Source organism: Urocitellus parryii, chromosome 1 (assembly GCF_045843805.1).
Source record: "Urocitellus parryii isolate mUroPar1 chromosome 1, mUroPar1.hap1, whole genome shotgun sequence".
Lineage (NCBI taxonomy): Eukaryota > Metazoa > Chordata > Mammalia > Rodentia > Sciuridae > Urocitellus > Urocitellus parryii.
Genome location: NC_135531.1, coordinates 95,814,154 through 95,833,099, shown reverse-complemented (window position 1 = coordinate 95,833,099; position 18,946 = coordinate 95,814,154). Strand labels below are relative to the sequence as shown.

Sequence of the window (18,946 nt, the reverse complement as noted above, 5' to 3'; positions counted from 1 at the left end):
ACAAATCCTATAGATATCTTTCCAAAGCATGTTTACTAATAATGTCTAGGCAAATATTCAAAAGAGTACAATATGTCTAACTACTTGAATTCATAGAACAACTCTACTATCAACAGAATAGCTGTTCTGAACTAACAAAATCTTTGAGTAAAGTATTATATTTACCACTTTATTTTAAGATTGGCACTTCACTTAAGTCTACTGTTAATCAGTTAGATTTTCCAAAATAAGCACAGATTGAGAAAAAAACAGTAAGTCCAAAGCAATTTGAAAATAAATGGAAAAAGCATCAATTATCAATTAAAATAAAGTTAATCTGCAATAAAGCAAACAAGGATTCACTACATAATTAGCTGATTTTGAATGTGGCAGAAAAAAGATTGAGAAAACAAAGGAAGAAAATGCTCCAGGCATTCTTACTGTAAGAAAGAACTAACCTGAGCAACTCCTGGTTCTTCTTTGTTTGCATTTGCCTTATCAGACACCAGAAGAGGTTCACTTTTCTCACAACTCTGTTCACTAATGAGAGTGTCTGCGTAGTTGGGTTGGGGAAAGATCAGGTGGCTCTTCCTGGAGTCTGCAGTGAGGGAGATCTCATGGGAATAGGTCTGCAGGAAAGCTTGCACCCCATCCATGCCCACAATGTGGGAGGTGGGCACGCCTGCCAACCTGCCTCTGGAAACCTGGAGCAGGCGTGATGAGTGCCAGCGTCTTAGTCTAAGTGCCAGCATCACAATGACAAAGGCCAGGAAGACACAAGAGACTGCAGCCACTGCTACCACAAGGTAGAGTGTAAGCTCTGAATCATCAGAGTAGGAAGGGGGCTTGATGCTACCCAGATTGGCCAGAACATCAGGGATACTGTCAGCCATGGCCACTGTGAGTGTGACAGTGGCTGAGAGAGGGGGCTGGCCATGGTCCTGAACAATCACCACAAGACTCTGCTTGAGAGCATCTCTATCCAGTAGCGTCCGTGCTGTGCGCACCTCACCATTGTGCAGCCCCACTGAGAAGAGCCCTGGTTCGCTGGCCTTGAGCAGGCGGTAGGACAGCCAGGCATTCTGTCCTGAGTCTCTGTCCACTGCCACTACCTTGGTCACCAGGTATCCAGGCTCTGCAGAGCGGGGTGCCAGCTCTACACCAGTGGAACCATCAGTAGGAATGGTGGGGTACAGGATCTCAGGGATGTTGTCATTCTGATCCAGCACAAATAAGTTCAGTGACACGTTGCTGCTGAGTGGAGGGTTCCCACTGTCACTGGCTTTCACCAGTAGCTGCAGGTCTCTTAACTGTTCATAGTCAAAGGAACATAGTGCATACAGGACACCAGTGTCTGAGTTCATGGAGACATAGGAGGATAGAGGCACTCCCTGTAATGTATATTCTTCCAGGGAGTAAGTGATCCTAGCATTGTCACCACTGTCAGGGTCATGGGCTGTCACAGAGAAGATAGAAACTCCTCTGGGGTTGTTCTCTGGGATTGAAGTAGAGTAGGAGGCCTGAGAGAAGGTAGGTGGGTTGTCATTGATGTCTGCTACTTTCAGGGAAATTTGATTTTCGGTAGACAGGGGTGGGGTGCCATGGTCTGTAACGGTTACTGTGATATTATAATCTGGAGTCTCTTCTCTGTCCAGAGCTCTTGTTGTTAATAGGTGATAGTAATTATCAACTGACCTTTCTAATTTGAAAGGCAGGTTCTTCGGAATAGAACATGAAGTCTCACCATTCTCCCCAGAATCAACATCATGTATGCTAAACAGGGCGATTATGGTCCCAGGAAGACAGTCTTCAGAAACAGAACTGCTAAAAGTAGTGAGTATCACTTCTGGGGCATTGTCATTCACATCCTGTACTGTGACCAGCACCTTAGCACTAGCAAGAAGAGCACCTCCATCTTGAGCTACCACTTCCATGAGGTAGAATCTGGATTCTTCATAGTCCAGGGATTGAATAGTTGAGATTTCCCCCAGAGTGGAATCAAGTTGGAACGTCTCCGAAATTTTGTCTTCTTCATTGCGAAAAGAGTAGGTCACTTTCCCATTTATTCCCTCATCTGCATCTGTGGCGGTCAGAGTGAGTAGCTGAGTTCCCACAGGTATGCTCTCTGGAACACTCACTCTATATTCGGATCGGGTGAAGAGGGGCGCGTTATCATTTGCGTCCAGGACTGCCACGCGGATCCGCGTGGTGCTAGAGAGTACTGGGTCTCCGCCATCTAAGGCTGTGAGAAGGAGTTCGTGAATCGCCTCTTTCTCGCGATCCAGGGGCCTTTCCAACACTAACTCGGGGTAATTTTGCCCGTCAGATCCGCTCTTCACGTCCAGGGAAAAGTGAAGATTGGTGCTCAGCTGGTAACTCTGGAGGGAGTTCACACCCACATCCGCATCTCGTGCGAAGGGAAGCACTAAGCGAGTTCCCACAGCTGCGTTTTCATTAACTTTTACTTTTAATTCCTCCTCCCGGAATCTAGGAAAGTTATCATTAATATCAACTATTTCCACTTCTACCCCATAAATTTTCATTTTATTCTCAACCAGGATGTTAAAGTTCACCAGACACCGCGCGCTCTGAGCGCAGAGCTCCTCCCGATCTATTCTTTCCCCTGTGACCAAGCTGCCGCTTCGCGGGTTCAGAGAGAAAAGCTGCGTCCTACCTCTGGAGACGATGCGGACTCCGTGCTCCACCAGCTCCTGCGGTTGTAGACCCAGGTCCTTGGCGATATTGCCCACGAAGGAGCCTTTCTCTAATTCCTCGGGCACCGAGTAGCGGATCTGCCCGGACCCTGGCTGGCACAGCGTTCCCAGAAGCATGAAGGACAAAAGCAGGTCTCCGCAGCCCCAGCGCCTTAGTAGATTCGCCATTGCTTTCTCTTCCCTCAATTCTCTTAGTCCTGGTTCAGCCTGCTGTTTCCTTATTTCTTTAAAATCGAGGAGAGCATATTCTTTGGCGGAATTGGGACGGGCGGCAGTTCCCAGAAGCTTGCCTAGTCGTGTTTAGTATGGAAGAAGCTGAGAGTCGAGTTGCTTCTGTGACAGATTCTTTCCCACTTTGGTGAACAGCGACGCTCAGAGTCCTAATCAGTTACTACACCAATTCTATTTTTATTTCCCATGACTTTAGTTATATTTTTATTTCCAATGATTTTGCATATCCTTAATGTATTGTTGACATGGTTTATATTTAATCAAGTTTCAATTCTGAAACAGTTTCACAAACCGCTGAGACCAATTATTATATTCTTTTTTACTTTCTTAGAAGTTTTATTTTATGTACCATTGAACCTATATCCTTTATTTACTTCTTGAGTTTCTTTAATTAGAATACCTAAATTGGTACCTTTGCCAATTTCAAGATTTCATATTTTTATTGGGATACACTTAGGAAAACCTTCACATTTGTACATAAGAATGCCAAGAAAACAAACCTGGGAGGCCTTCTCAAAAAGGCCTACTGATTTGAAAATTCTATTAAGTGTCATATGCAGAAAAGTATAGGCCTCTGTTACTTGTGAAGTCTTTGAGAAAGTTTATAGATTTTTAATCTAAGAATATGGCAGCTACATTGAGTTTACGTTGGATTAACTGTGCATTAATTATATTTTCCTATTACATTATTCAAATATGTATAGTGAGACATTGTATAGTGATAAGCTTTTGGTAGAAATCAATATAATCACTGCGGAGGACAGGGATTTAGTTTATCATTCATATAGAAAAGTGTACCTAGATATGTACTTCGCAGAGGTGTTTTCATGTTGAGACAGATATTTAGTGTTATTACTTTTGCATGATAACATATAAAAATTATGGTTGGAAAAATAGATATTTTTTGAGCTTCAAAGAGTCTGTCAAGTGAGAATAGCATTTTTTACTTAATGGCACCTTGATAGAAAAAAATTTTTAAATGAGATGTTCTGCATCTATAATGTTAAAATTAAAAGTCATAAACTTTGAAGTAGTATTTGGTAGAAGATGACATAAACATAGGTTTCAGAATTTTCTTCCATGTGCAATTTTTCTCAGGAACAATTTATTAATATGCAGGAAAGAGAATGATTTCTCACATTTATTAAAATGTACTCTTAATAATAGATACTTCAGCCTTTGAACACTGTTCAACCTTTAAAAATTTATCTGGGGTTTAGTGATGTAGCTCAGTGATGGAGCATTTGCCTAATATATTGGCCCTGGGTTTGATCCCTAGCACTGAAAAAAAAAATCTGAGATAACATGACACTCAGCTTGCTAAGACATTTAAATAGTGTTGATTTCAAATCAATGGAACAATGTTTTGTGCATTTTTTGTTGTTAGCAAGCCATGACCTGGGTAGCTCCCTCACCATTTCCACAAACTATTGAGTAATCTCTTACATCTTAAGTGCTATAAATTCAAGAGAAAGTAAAGCTAAAGGTAAAAGCAATTGCTTAAATTCCCAATAGTAATCAACCTTTAGATGAAAGGAATATAAAAACAGGAAGAAAAAGAGTATCTCTTGTGGTAAATACTTGTAATTACAGACAAATAAACTTCCTACTTCAGATAGAAAACCAATATTTAATGTTTAGTTAGAAAAGATTAAGATAATTAAGGAAGAACATTGACCAAATATGACTCACAAGACAATAAAACAAGTGTCTCATCTCAGTTACACGATTTAAAAAGAAATACCAAGGCCCCAAGTGAAAATAAATGAAGCAAAGCTCACCTTTAAAGTAGTATCTGAGGCAAAGGGAACATTAGTGTTGTCATGATTTGTACATGGTACCCAAGAGGCATCTTCACAGAGTAGATCCTCAGGAGGAGCCATTGCTGGTGTCACATTGAGAAAATTAAACTCTGTTTTAGCTGATTGTGAGGCAACACACACATTGTAAGAATAGGGCAATGTTCCTTCACTGTGACTGGGGAGAACCCCAGGCCCAGACTTGAAGCTCAAACCTGGTTCAAAGCAACCCCAGGCAGCAGAACTAAAGGAGTGTCTCAGGCGCAGAGCAATAGCTAGAATCACCGCCAGAAGGAACAGCACAGAAATCAAGGCCAAGGCCAACACCAGGTAAAACTGCAGCTCAGACTGGGGGTCAGTGGGCAGAGGGTCATCGCTGAGGTCTGGTAAGACCTCTTGCAGGCTATCCGCGAAGATCAGGTGCAGCGTGGCGGTGGCTGAAAGGGGTGGCTGTCCACCATCACGCACAGCGACTAGTAGGCGCTGGCGAGTCGCATCCCTGTCGCCCAAGGCACGCGCTGTGCGCACCTCTCCAGTGCGCAGCCCCAGGCTGAAGAGTCCGGGGTCGCTGGCCTGCAGCACATGGTAGGATAGCCAGGCATTGTGTCCCGAGTCCGCGTCCACCGCCACCACTTTGGTGACCAGGTAGCCGGGCTCCGCGGCGCGCGGCACAGTGTCGAAGAGCGCTGAGCCGTCGGGAGCGAGCGCGGGATAGAGCACCCGTGGCGCGTTGTCGTTGCGGTCTCCTACCAACACGCGCAGGCTCACGTTGGCGCTGAGAGGTGGTGAGCCATGGTCGCGCGCTTGCAGCGTCAGCTGGAAGACGCGTAGCTGCTCGTGGTCGAAGGCTCGCTGCGCGAACACCACCCCACTATGTGCGCTCACGGACACATAGGACGACAGTACCTGAGGCTCCAGGTCGCTAGCCAGGATGGAGTAGGAGACTTGGCCATTGGGGCCCAAGTCTGGATCATAGGCACTGACCTGAGCGATGGAGGCTCCAGGTGGATTGTTCTCAGCCACATGGGCCACGTAGGAGCTCTGTTGGAAAACTGGCGCATTATCATTGACATCTGAGATGTGCAGGGTGATCTTTATCGTGGAGGAGAGAGGTGGCTTGCCCCTGTCGGTGGCTGTGATGGTGATGTTGTATTCTGGGATCTCTTCCCGGTCTAGAACCCGGTCTGTCATTAGCTTGTAGTAGTTCTTCAAGGAAGATTTCAATATAAACTCTGAATGTCCCCGAATTTCACAGTAAACTTCTCCATTGTCTCCTGAGTCTCTGTCTCTCGTTTTTATCAAGGCAATCACTGTTCCTGGTGGTGAATCTTCTGGCAGGGGAGCAAAGACTGAAGTCACAATCACTTCAGGTGCACAATCATTCTCATCGAGAATTTCAACTTGGATACTGCAATGGGATGCTAGATCTCCAGGATCTTTTGCTTCTATACTCAGAGTGTAACTGTTAGCAATTTCAAAATCCAAATTATCCTTTGTTGTGATTTCTCCTGTTCTTTTGTCTAAGTTGAAAAAATGTTCCACTTGTTCATCCACATTATGAAAGGAATAGGTGACCTCTGCATTGACACCCTCATCCTGGTCAGTGGCCATCACTCGAAGCACTGAGAAGCCTGGGGGGACATTCTCCCGCAGGGTGACCCTGTACACATCCTGGCTGAATACCGGAGGATTATCATTGGCATCGGTGACTTGAATTCGGATCTGGGTGGTACCACTTTGAGGTGGTTCCCCCCCATCCACAGCTGTGAGAACCAGCTGATGAAAACTGTGCTCTTCTCTGTCCAGAGACTGTTTCAAAGTCAACTCAGGATATTTACGTCCATCTGGAGCCTGTTTTTCTGTGAGATCAAAGTATTCATTGTCATTAAGGTGGTATCTTTGCAGTGAATTAGGACCAGTATCTGAGTCCAGAGCTGGGTCTAGTGGAAATGTTGTACCTGGTTTGGTGGATTCTCCAATTTTTAAGTCAATTTTACTCTGTTTGAATAATGGAGTGTTGTCATTTATATCCTGCACAATGACTGCTACGTGATAAATATTAAATGGGTTTTCAGCGACAGTATCGAAATCCAGAATACACTGAGGCTGCTTCCCGCAAATTTGCTCTCTGTCTATTCTGTCACGCACAGTTAAGTCCCCACTCAGTGGATTTAAAGTGAAATATTCCTTTTCTGCGCTAATCCGCAGTTTCCGGGCTGGCAAATCCTGGACACTGAGCCCCAGATCCTTGGCGAGGTTTCCAACCACTGTGTTCTTATCCAGCTCTTCCGGAATCGAGTAGTGGATTTGGTCTGGGAGAGCCCGGCTGAACAAAGACAGCAAGAAAGGCAACAGTACCTGCAGCAACAGCGCCAGCCTGCTCCTCCGGGCGCCTGGCGTCATCGTGCGTCTCCGTCCGCCGCCCTGATTCTTTGAGGTAGGAGGAACGAGCCCTCCCTTGGATGGCTTGGATGGTCACTTTTCCTGCTTTTGTTTTCTGTATCCGAATTTGTACTGACCTCTTCTATGTGTTTGGTTTGAGCAGGAAGTTACCCTCTGAGTCTCCCAAACGCGTCTTCCTATACGATCTTTCTCTTCTTTTGACTTGCAGCGACGCCCAGAGGTTTTCCCGGGGAACTGCGCTAATGGCTTGTAAACGTTTGAAGTTTTTTTCCCCTTTTCTTTTTTAAAATTATGGAGTATTTATTTGTATTTAAATAGACAATTTATTATATTGTTCCAAATTCTGAAGGTATATATTGCATATGTTCTTACTCCGATCCCTGTATTGTGTAACATTTTCTCTCAAGTGAAAAAAGTATAATGTGTCATGTGTATCCTCAGAGACATGTTTTACATAGTGCAGATTTTAATAAATGTTATCCCTCCTTTTACACAAATATGAGCATACAACATACCATAATTTTCACCTTGCTTATATATATAGCTATTTATATTTATATATTTAAATATGTTTAGTATGGGGGACCCATCATATCTTGAGGATCATCTCATACAAGTACACAGAGGCTTCTCAATTATCTTTATAGCTATCTAGTTGTCCACTGTATAAATATACAAGAATTTTAAAATCAGAATTATTATTTTCTAAGAGGAACATAGTGCCTATTCAAACAAAAACATATTTTCCATTGATATTAGGTTATAAATTATCTATGGCTTTCATAGGCATTGAAATATGTATCAGTTTGATTCTGAAACATATTTTTAAAAATATTTTTAGTTGAAGATCGACACAATAACTTAATTTTGTTTATTTTGTTTTTTTTTAAGTGGGTGCTGGGCACCAAACCTAGTGCCTCATGAGTACTAGGCAAGTACTCTACCACTGAGCCACAACCCCAGCCCTGGAACATATTCTTAATGCCAACTTCTGAATATATTTGATCTAGTTTTAGATAAATTGATCATTATCAAATTATATGTGAAATATTCACTTATTTCCTCTTTCTTCTCTCCAAGCCAGCTAATTGTCCCATATCTCATTTTGTATTCCCATGAATACAAAACTACATAGAAATTATAACACTCCTTCTCAAATTGGGATAAGCCATAATCCACAGACTTGCTACAACTTCCAGATATCAAAAAATCCTAAATTGCTCAGGCATAGGCATTCATGAATTGTGAAATAACCCACAGAACTATATGAAAGCAAAAGGAACAAAAGTTTTGTATATCAGTTACACACAAAACATTTTATCCTATATCAGTTCATTCCAGTGCCACATAGTGATAGAACTATTTGAGAATAGTTTGTAGGAATAAGGATAGATAGGGATTGCTGAGGGCCATTGCCAAGTAGGTATGACGCACTGGCAAGGGATGAAGTCAATTTACTAAGCAGCATGAATAATACAATTCAGAATCCAAGTCACACAGTCTTTGTAAGAGGTTTAACTGATGGGGTGGGGGGAAAGACTTCAAAAAGTTATGCTTTCCTTAGAAATCAAGGTGGGACTCAACACTGGTGCTATGATAAGTAATTTAGAAGATGTTAAAAATTAACTCCTACAGGGCTGGCAGTGTAGCTTAGTAATTGAGCACTTGCCTAGCATGCCCAAGGCCCTGGGTTCCATACCCAGCACCACACACACACACACACACACACACAAACTTTCTCCTGCACTCTACTTAAATATGAGTGAAATAGAATGGGCAATATTTTTGTTAATCATGGAAGTGCACCAAAGGAATCACACAAAGTCATTTCTGCTTCATCTCAGATCAGGTAACAGCAAAATATGAAATATACCATTCCATTGAGGCAATATCACTGTTAAAATTATTTCTAAAAGTTAAGCATTTCCCCCATTATTTATAAATTGCCACTGTCTGATTAAAATGAAAAAAGAAAGAAAAGTAAGCTTTAAGCAAAGCATGGTAGAATGCAAAAAGAGGAAATTTTAAAAATATGCAGTCCACATTCGACATTAGCATCATGAGAAAGAATGTTATAAATATAAATTTATAGAATCAACTTCTATTTCACAAGTCTTATCTATCCTTTTAGTAATGCATATGAGAAACCAGCATTTAAAAGAGTGAGTGGAGATGGGCGTGGTGATGCACACCTCTAATCCTAGCGCCTTGGGAGGCTGAGGCAGGAGGATCTAGAGTTCAAAGCCAGCCTCAAGCAACTGTGCAAAGCCCTAAGCTACTCAATGAGACCCTGCCTCTAAATAAAATACAAAAAATGGCTGGGGAATGTTTATTTACTTATTTGGTACTGGGAATTGCCCCTGAGTTCAATTCCCAGTACCAAATAAGTAAATAAACAAACAAATAAATAAGTGGCTTACAGGTATAAAATTAAATCATTCCTACTGAATGAAGACTAAAGAGAATAAGTAATAAAAGATCACAGCTGGGGAGGTAGTTTGGTAATGTAGTGCTTGCCTAGCATACCCAAGGACCTGGATTCAATTCTCACCATTTCCAAAAAGAAAAGAAAGAAAAAAACGAATGAATAAATGAATAGTTTCTTTTGTTTAGTAAATGTTATTTACATTATTATTTCTCCCCTTTAAAATAACAAAATATTAATAAAGAGGTGCCTTTATTTAGTATATTACATATCTTAACATAATTGGAGACATTTACATAACTCTGTGCCTATGTTTCAGTGTGTTAGGATGGATTATAGGATTGACTCACCTGAAGAAGATTGGGGTTTCCTTTAGTTTCACCTAAATCCTGTGGAACCAGAAGAGGCTCATTTTTCTCACAACTATCCTGGCTGATGAGCGTGTCTGCATAGTTGGGCTGAGGGAATATCAGGTGGCTCTTCCTGGAGTCTGCAGTGAGGGAGACCTCATGGGAATAGGTCTGAAGGAATGCCTGCATCCCATCCATGCCTACAAATTGCGGTACAGACACTTCACCAAACCCGCTACTTGCAGCATGAAGTAGGCGATTCATGTGCCAGCGTCGTAGCCTGAGTGCCAACAGCAAGATGACAAAGGCAAGGAAGACACAGGAGACAGCAGCCACTGCCACCACCAAGTAGAGGGTGAGGTCTGAACCATCAGGGTCAGTAGTCTTGATGCTGCCCAGATCTGCCAGGACATCAGGGATGCTGTCAGCTACAGCTATGGTGAGTGTGACAGAGGCTGACAGAGGGGGCTGGCCATGGTCCTGGACAGTCACCACAAGACTCTGCTTCAGCACATCTCTATCCAGCAGGGCCCGTGCTGTGCGCACCTCACCAGTATGCAGCCCCACTGAGAAGAGTCCTGGTTCACTGGCCTTGAGCAAGCGGTAGGACAGCCAGGCATTCTGTCCTGAGTCTCTGTCCACTGCCACCACTTTGGTCACCAGGTATCCGGGCTCTGCAGAGCGGGGTGTCAGCTCCACACCAGTAGAACCATCAGTGGGGAGGGCAGGATACAGGATTTCAGGGATGTTGTCATTCTGATCCAGCACAAACAGGCTCAGAGATACATTGCTGCTGAGTGGAGGGTTCCCACTGTCCCTAGCTGTCACCAGTAGCTTCAAGTGTTGGAGCTGCTCATAATCAAAGGAGCACAGTGCATACAGAACACCAGTGTTGGAGTTGATGGAGACATAGGAGGACAAAGTTTTCTCCTGGATGGTGTCCTCTGCCAGAGAGTAGGTGACATGGGCATTCTCACCACTGTCAGGGTCCTGGGCTGTCATGGACAAGATGGATGCTCCTCTGGGGTTGTTTTCCAGAATGTAGGCAGAATAGGATGCATGAGTGAAGGTGGGTGGATTATCATTGATGTCCATCACCTGCAGTGAGATATGAGTCTCTGTAGACAGAGGAGGACTTCCCTGGTCAGTGGCAGTTATCGTAATGTTATATTCTGAAACTTCTTCCCTGTCCAGAGTTCTATGTATCAAGAGTTGATAATAATTTCCATAGGTCTTTTCAAGCCTGAATGGCAGATTATCCAGAATAGAACAAGTGACAAATCCATTCTCTCCTGAGTCACCATCATGCACATTGAAAACTGCAATTACTGTACCTGGAGAAGAGGTTTCTTGGATTGAGCTGGTGAGAGAGGTAACCGTGACTTCTGGAGCATTGTCATTTATATCCAAAACTGTCACCAGTACCTTACTTCTGGCTCGGAGACCAGGTCCATCATGAGCTTCTACATCTATGTCATAAAATCCAGAGTCCTCATAATCTAGATCCCCCAATATTATTATGTCCCCTGTGAGAGAATTCAACTGAAATAGCTGGGATATTTTGTCTCTTACGTTTCGGAAAGAATAAGTAACTTCTCCGTTGGTTCCTTCATCAGGATCAGTGGCTTTTATGGTGAGTAAGCGGGTGCCCACAGGCAAGTTCTCCTGAACACTTATGTGGTACTCCGGTTGAGTGAATACAGGAGCATTATCATTGATGTCCAAAAGTATTACATGAATATTGGTAGTACCAGAGCGAATTGGGTCACCTCCGTCAAAGGCAGTAAGAACGAGGTGGAGAACCGCCTCTTCCTCGCGATCTAGGGCCTGCTCCAGCACCAACTCCGGGTACTTAATTCCATCTGCCCCGCTTTGCACATCCAGAGAGAAGTGAACATTCGAGCTGAGCTGGTAACCTTGCAAGGAATTTACCCCCACATCCGGATCAAAAGCCTCAGGCAGAGGAAATCGTGCTCCAGGATTTTCATTTTCAGCAACTTTTATTTCCCTCTGCTCTATTCCAAAGGTGGGCGAGTTATCATTAACATCGATTATTTCCACTTCTATTCCAAAAATCTTCGCTTTGTCCTCTAGGAAAATTTCCAGGTTTGCCATACACTTTGGAGATCTGTCACAGAGCTCCTCCCGGTCTATCCTGCCAGCGGTGACCAAGCTGCCGCTTCTCGGGTTCAGAGCAAAGAGCTGAGTTTTACCTCTGGAGACGACGCGGACTCCGCGCTCCGTGAGCTTCCGAGGCTCCAGCCCCAGGTCCTTGGCAATGTGGCCCACCGTAGAGCCTTTCTCCAGCTCCTCAGGCACCGAGTAGCGGATCTGTTCCGCCGGTATTTGCCACAGGGCCCCCAGGAGAATGCAGATACAAATCAGTCCGCTGGAGTCTGGTGGATAAAGGTTAGCCGCCATTACAACCCGCTGCGGAATTGCCCGGGCTTGGGTATTCTCTCTTGGAGGCCTGACAGTCCTACGATCTGTTGGTTCTAAGATAAAGTACTTCCACCGTTGGATGCTGGAGTTCTGGAGGGTCCAGTCTGAAGCTACCCTACAGCCCCAGAACCAGTTCTTTGTACTGCGGAAATCTTGTTCGAATTAAATTCTGATTGTCTTTCCCCCCGATTGGTGAACAGCGACACTCAGAGTCCTAACCTGTTATTGCAATTTATTCCAGATAAAAGTACCCACTTTTATACACCTTTTCCATTCCTGTTTCTCCCAGGGAGAATAAAAGCCAAATTCCGGTTGTTTAATTTGCAATGAAAATCCAGGAATAACCCAAAGCTTCCTCTATAATAAGCTTTATAAAGTTATTTATTTTCTTAGAGATATAATGTGTTGAGTTTGAGGGCAAAGAATGCTTTTACCTCTTCTTAGTTTTCGCATTCTTCATCCCTGTAGCCCATTTTCAGGACAGTGTATTGTGTGAGGGACACGTTCATTCCTCCCAGGAACAAGGGTGGATTTGAAAAGTGGAGGAAAGCTATGGATGAAAAGACAGTGGCCCCAGAATTTGGAGATCCAGCTGTAGTCCTTAACTATGTGGAACCAAGGTTCCTCACTTGAGTTCAACCTTTCAAATCTGGGGCAACTTTTCAATTCCTTTACAAGAAAATTCCTGTTGTTCAAGAGACAGTCTTATTCCTGTGCAAAGGGGCTGGTCAAAAATGATTCTATGATTTTTTAAAAAATATATATATTTTTTAGTTGCGATGGATCTTATTTATCCAATTATATAAGGTGGTTAGAATTGAATCCAGTGCCTCACATGTGCTGGGCAAGTGCTCTACCATTGAGCTACAGCCCCAGCCCCTGATTCTATGTTTTAAAAGAGAATTTGTTTGTTAATTTTGTATACAGGAGCTTCTAGGCCACAAGTATGCTTGTGACTGTCCTCTTCACAGTGTGTCCTCAACCTTCAGAACAGCAACTTGCATAGAGTAGACACCAACAAATATTTTTCAGTGTTTTGTAAGTGAATTACGCGTGCAAATGTAAAGCCTCAAATAAAGGGTCAATAACTCTGATGTTAGAAAAAACAAGAGGAGTAAAAAGAAAAGTTAAACTTTACTGTAAAGAAAATATATTAGTTCAGTGATTTTTTTTGTATAAGACATCCAATAGTCTTATTTTATCATTACCAATGGTATTATTTGACCATCATTTCTGTTTCTCATAGCCTTGATCTTAAAAATAACCAGCAAAGGTAATATTTTAGTAGTTACATATGAACTATTATTGTATATTTTATAGTTTTATTGAGTAACTTGAGATAAAATGTCACCATTCTTTGAGGTTATTTCTCACTTCAAAATTAGCACATAAAAATGACTCAAATTGGGAGCATTGGGAATGTACTCCATGGTTGAGCACTTGCCTAGAATGAATAAAGATCTGGGTTTGATCCCCAGCATCAGAAAAATAGAGAATTAAGTTATATTTTAATGAGACACAAAATTCTATTAACTATACAGAATCTTAAAATCTTCAGACTTTGAGTGAGTAGATTAAAGGTATTTTTCACAGTCCTTAAGTTAATGAAAAGTAGGAGATTAAAATGAGATGTTTTGGAAATAAATTTGACTGTATGCATAAAAATCTATAAATACTTGTAAATTTGACTCAATTCTTAAAAATTTATATTAAATAATAAGAATAGAGAAAGTGCTTTATAAATAAATGTCATTCACATTCCTTCTTATAATAGTAATAAAGTATAAAAGTATAAGCAGCATTAAAACAAAGAATAGTTAAGAAAATGATGAAATATCCTAGAGTGAAAGTGTTAGTGGGAATAATATTGATCCAAAGTTAGTGATTCAAATGTAAAATATGACAGTGTTTACTACTTGTGATAATATAAGTGCTAATTACAAGCTTAATTATTGGAAGGCTGCATTACACAAATGTTTCAGCACAAAGGTAAACAACTAGAATGTAGTTGATGAAGATGAAGATAAACTTTAATGCAGGCAGAAAGATCTGTAGACCTATTAATAAAGGTTAAGAATAAACTTAAGAATAGTTTCAAAGATTAAGAAAGTGCACTGTTATCACTAAGGGTGTTGATATATAGGAAACAGCTCCCTAGCAAGAGTTGCCAACCATAGAGAAATGCCATCAATAAAGACTGAAAATTAGTACTCAGGTAATTTTACACAATCAAAGAACTCATTTCTATCTTTCCGTCTATGCCTCATATTCTACAGACAGTTTCCTCTTGTGATACCATCACAAGAACCATGAAAATTGGCCAAAATTAATTATGCACAATGGAGAAGCAAATACAGTATATAAAAATGTAGATAGGTTTATGGAAACTTACCTGAGAGGAAAAAGAAGAATCATAGGAGAGTTTAAGGTCTTCATTATTGGCGCAACCAGCTATAGAAGGGTTATCACATAGAAGATCCTGAGGAGGAGCCACTTCTGGTGTTATGTTGAGAAAATTAAACTCTGTCTTTGCAGAATGCGAGGCAACGCATAGATTGTAGGAATAGGGTATAGTCCCCTCGCTGTAGTTGGAGGGAACCACAGGTCCAGACTTCGAGCTGAGACCAGACTGAAAACAACCCCAGGCAGCAGAACTGAAGGAGTGTCTCAGGCGCAGAGCAATAGCTAGAATCACCGCCAGAAGGAACAGCACAGAAATCAAGGCCAAGGCCAACACCAGGTAAAACTGCAGCTCAGTCTGGGGGTCGGTGGGCAGAGGGTCATCGCTGAGGTCTGGCAAGACCTCTTGCAGGCTATCCGCGAAGATCAGGTGCAGCGTGGCGGTGGCAGAAAGGGGTGGCTGTCCACCATCACGCACAGCGACTAGTAGGCGCTGGCGAGTGGCATCCCTGTCGCCCAAGGCACGCGCTGTGCGCACCTCTCCAGTGCGCAGCCCCAGGCTGAAGAGTCCGGGGTCGCTGGCCTGCAGCACATGGTAGGATAGCCAGGCATTGTGTCCCGAGTCCGCGTCCACCGCCACCACTTTGGTGACCAGGTAGCCGGGCTCCGCGGCGCGCGGCACAGTGTCGAAGAGCGCTGAGCCGTCGGGAGCGAGCGCGGGATAGAGCACCCGTGGCGCGTTGTCGTTGCGGTCTCCTACCAACACGCGCAGGCTCACGTTGGCGCTGAGAGCTGGTGAGCCATGGTCGCGCGCTTGCAGCGTCAGCTGGAAGACGCGTAGCTGCTCGTGGTCGAAGGCTCGCTGCGCGAACACCACCCCACTATGTGCGCTCACGGACACATAGGACGACAGTACCTGAGGCTCCAGGTCGCTAGCCAGGATGGAGTAGGAGACTTGGCCATTGGGGCCCAAGTCCGGGTCGTAGGCACTGACCTGAGCGATGGAGGCTCCAGGTGGATTGTTCTCAGCTATGTGGACGGTGTAGGAAGCCTGCTGGAAAACCGGCGCATTGTCATTGATGTCCGCGATGTAGAGGGTAACGCTTGCTGTGGAGAAAAGGGATGGCTTGCCCCTGTCGGTGGCTGTGATGGTAACATTGTACTCTGCGGTCTCTTCCCGGTTTAGGGCCCTATCAATTACCAGCTTGTAATAATTCTTGGAAGTGGATTCTAATTTAAAGGGAACCTCTTCCTGAATATAGCAGGTCACCAGACCATTTTGCCCAGAATCCCGGTCTCGCACCTTAATGAGGGCTATTATGGTTCCAAGGTTTGAGTCCTCTGGAATCTGGTTAGAAAAGGACATAAATGTCACCTCTGGGGCATTGTCATTTTCATCAACAACTTCAATCTGAACATTACAATGAGCTGTGTGCACCCCTCCATCCTTGGCTTCCACACCCAACACGTATCTATTTCTTTCTTCAAAGTCCAATGTACCGTTAGTTGTGATATCGCCCGTATTTGGATTGAGATGGAAAATGAGGCTAGCACTTGTAGGAGCATTGAGGAAGGCATAGGTGATCTCTGCATTAATGCCTTCGTCCTGGTCTGTGGCCGTCACTCGCAGCACAGAAGTTCCCTGGGGCACATTTTCTTTGAGACTAACTCTGTATATGTCCTGGCTGAACACCGGAGCATTATCGTTGGCGTCAGTGACTTTGATCCGAATCTGGGTGGTACTGCTTAGAGGCGGTTCCCCACCGTCGATGGCGGTTAGGATTAAGCGATGGGAGTTCTGATGTTCCCTGTCTAGAGGTTTTTCCAGCAACAATTCTGGATATTTACTTTCATCCGGACTTTCCTTTGTCGACAAAGAGAAGTATTCATTGGGGCTAATAGTATATATCTTCAGTGAATTACTTTCTACATCTGCATCTTGTGCAGAATCCAGAGGGAATTTTACCCCTGGTAATGCTGACTCACAAATTTCTAATTCAATCTCTTTTGCAATGAAACATGGTGCATTGTCATTAATATCTTGGATATCAATAATCACGTGGAAAATATTCATTGGGTTCTCAATGACTGATTCGAATTCCAGTGCACACTCAGATTTTCTCCCGCAAATCTTCTCTCTATCTATCCTGCCGCTCACTAACAAGTCCCCACTCTCTGCACTAACACTGAAATAATCCTCTGCACTAACCCGCAGTTTTCGAGCTGGCAACTCCTGGACACTGAGCCCCAGATCCTTGGCGAGGTTCCCCACTCGAGAGCCCTTGGCCAGCTCCTCTGGAATTGAGTATCGAATGGGCTGGGAGATGGCCCCGCAGAACAAAGACAGCAGGAAGGGAAACAGTACCTGACTTCGCATTGTATCAGCTTCTCTGGCACTCCTCTGCATTTCTTGATCTCTCCAGGAAGCTTCTTTTCAAGGTTTCTCTGGGATATATTTTTAAAAGGCAATGACAGCACCCTAGACTTTCGTGATTCGAAGGTAAGACCATTTACTGGGCTCTTGAGAGTGCACAGGAGCAGCGACTGCTTTCTGATGCGCTGAATAAAACGGAAAGCACTGGCTTGACTCTCCTGCAGAAATTAGAACTGTTCTCTTCCCTTTGGTCAACAGCGGCGCCTGGAGGTCGTTTTGGATATCGCCCAGCTATTTATCCTCAGAGTACATTTCCCCCTCTATATGCCTTGTCTTTTAATTTGCTTGAAAAAACTAAATATTCATATTTTACTTTAAATTTTCTTGTTTTTCACAATCTCACAAATGTCTTCATCATTTTACAGTCTTCTTTTTTCCCTTCGAAAGGCATAAATCATTCCCCTCCCCCCGTTTTTGGGTGCAAAAATATCTTCAGTGATTTTACTATATGGTATTTATGAACTCAGACATGACTGGTGTATCCAAACAAGTTAAAGGATTTAATCTACATTTTTAGTGGGCTATGATCCTTACCTTTCTTCAAATTCATAGGTAACTTCTCTTATTTAGTATCTTAATTTCTCCATATATACTCCATTAGTCTAGTAACACTTTTTCAAAGACTCGGTCTTTGGAAAAAAAAAAAAGGAGTAAAGGTTCAAAGGTTCTAGAATTATTTTAATGTATTGTTCTTATATTTTTAAAACATAACATTCCTAGTAAAGTAGACAAGAACCTGATATTTTATTAAAGGGACCAGTTAATATTTGGGCACACACATGCTTTTACAATAATCATTCTTGTATAAGCCATATATGCTTTTTTTTAAAGAGAGAGAGAGAGAGAGAAGAGAGTGTGTTTTTTTTTAATATTTATTTTTTTAGTTTTCAGCAGACACAACATCTTTGTTTGTATGTGGTGCTGAGGATCGAACTCAGGCCGCATGCATACCAGGTGAGCGCACTACCACTTGAGCCACATCCCCAGCCCAAGCCATATATGTTTTTATGAGACCAGTATTTTCATATATATCAATGCATGTGCAACTGCAATTCTTGGCTCATCAGTTTACACCATTAATGAATGAAATGGATTTGATTTGATCACTGGTAATTCCTGGATAGATACTGAAGATTCTTAGATACTCTATTTTAGAATTTATCCTGGTCTCCCATAATTCAGAGAAGCAAATCCCTTTATTTCAAATACATTATCAACTTAGATGCTGCTATAATTTGAAGGTGTTCCACAAATTTTATGTGTTAGAAATGTAATTCCCAAATCCAAATGTTAATTTTATTTTGAGATTGGATCTCTGAGTGGTGATTGAGTCATGAATGGATTATTAGGTTATCACATGAGTTACTTTATGACAAAAGCACCTACCTCTGTGAATTGATGCCCTCTGCCATGTCATTACCCTATAAGAAGGCTCTCATCAGATGCTAAGCAGATGATGGCACCATTCTCTTGGACATCCTAGACTCTGGAACCATCAGCTAAACAAATATCTGTTTTTATAAATTTCCCAGTCTCAAGTATTTTGTTACAGCAACAAACAATGGATTAAGATGCCAACTAAACAGTTATTCTACTATTTTGCAGTGCTCATCTAATACTCCAGTCAAAATAGACTATTATCTGCTTTCCTAACACAAGTTTTCTCTAGTTCATGCCTTTACATAATCTGTTCCTTTTATTATGTATTTTCCTCCTTTTCTTTCTAGTGAATTTTGCCTGTCCTTCAAAAAATCCTTTCTATTGAAAAT

The 18,946-nt window shown here is 42.6% G+C and overlaps 3 protein-coding genes across 4 annotated transcripts in view; all 3 read right to left on the bottom strand.

Moving 5' to 3' along the window:
* LOC113179652 (protocadherin gamma-C3) overlaps positions 1-17,237 on the bottom strand; it is a 145,736-nt gene extending 128,499 nt beyond the window's left edge. Inside the window, exon 1 of one of the 2 annotated variants that reach the window (XM_077800908.1) lies at positions 14,736-17,237. In XM_077800908.1, coding sequence (XP_077657034.1) covers positions 14,736-17,150 — 2,415 coding nt within the window. In that variant the 5' untranslated portion in view covers positions 17,151-17,237. Of the gene's footprint in view, positions 1-4,705; positions 7,210-14,735 lie in introns of those variants that run through there. The other variant, XM_077800899.1, reaches the window with a different exon arrangement.
* LOC113179740 (protocadherin gamma-A5) lies at positions 417-2,861 on the bottom strand. The gene has a single exon (XM_026384479.2). It carries the CDS (start codon positions 2,859-2,861, stop codon positions 417-419), a length of 2,445 nt encoding a protein of 814 aa, XP_026240264.2.
* Positions 9,875-12,322, bottom strand: LOC113179738 (protocadherin gamma-A4-like). The gene has a single exon (XM_026384477.2). The coding sequence runs from the start codon at positions 12,320-12,322 to the stop codon at positions 9,875-9,877; it is 2,448 nt and encodes an 815-aa protein (XP_026240262.2).
* Positions 17,238-18,946: the final 1,709 nt, after the last annotated feature.

Bases quoted from the DNA above. Each gene is read 5' to 3' on its own strand.
- LOC113179738 (XM_026384477.2), bottom strand. From the start codon at position 12,322: ATGGCGGCTAACCTTTATCCACCAGACTCCAGCGGACTGATTTGTATC.
- LOC113179740 (XM_026384479.2), bottom strand. From the start codon at position 2,861: ATGGCGAATCTACTAAGGCGCTGGGGCTGCGGAGACCTGCTTTTGTCC.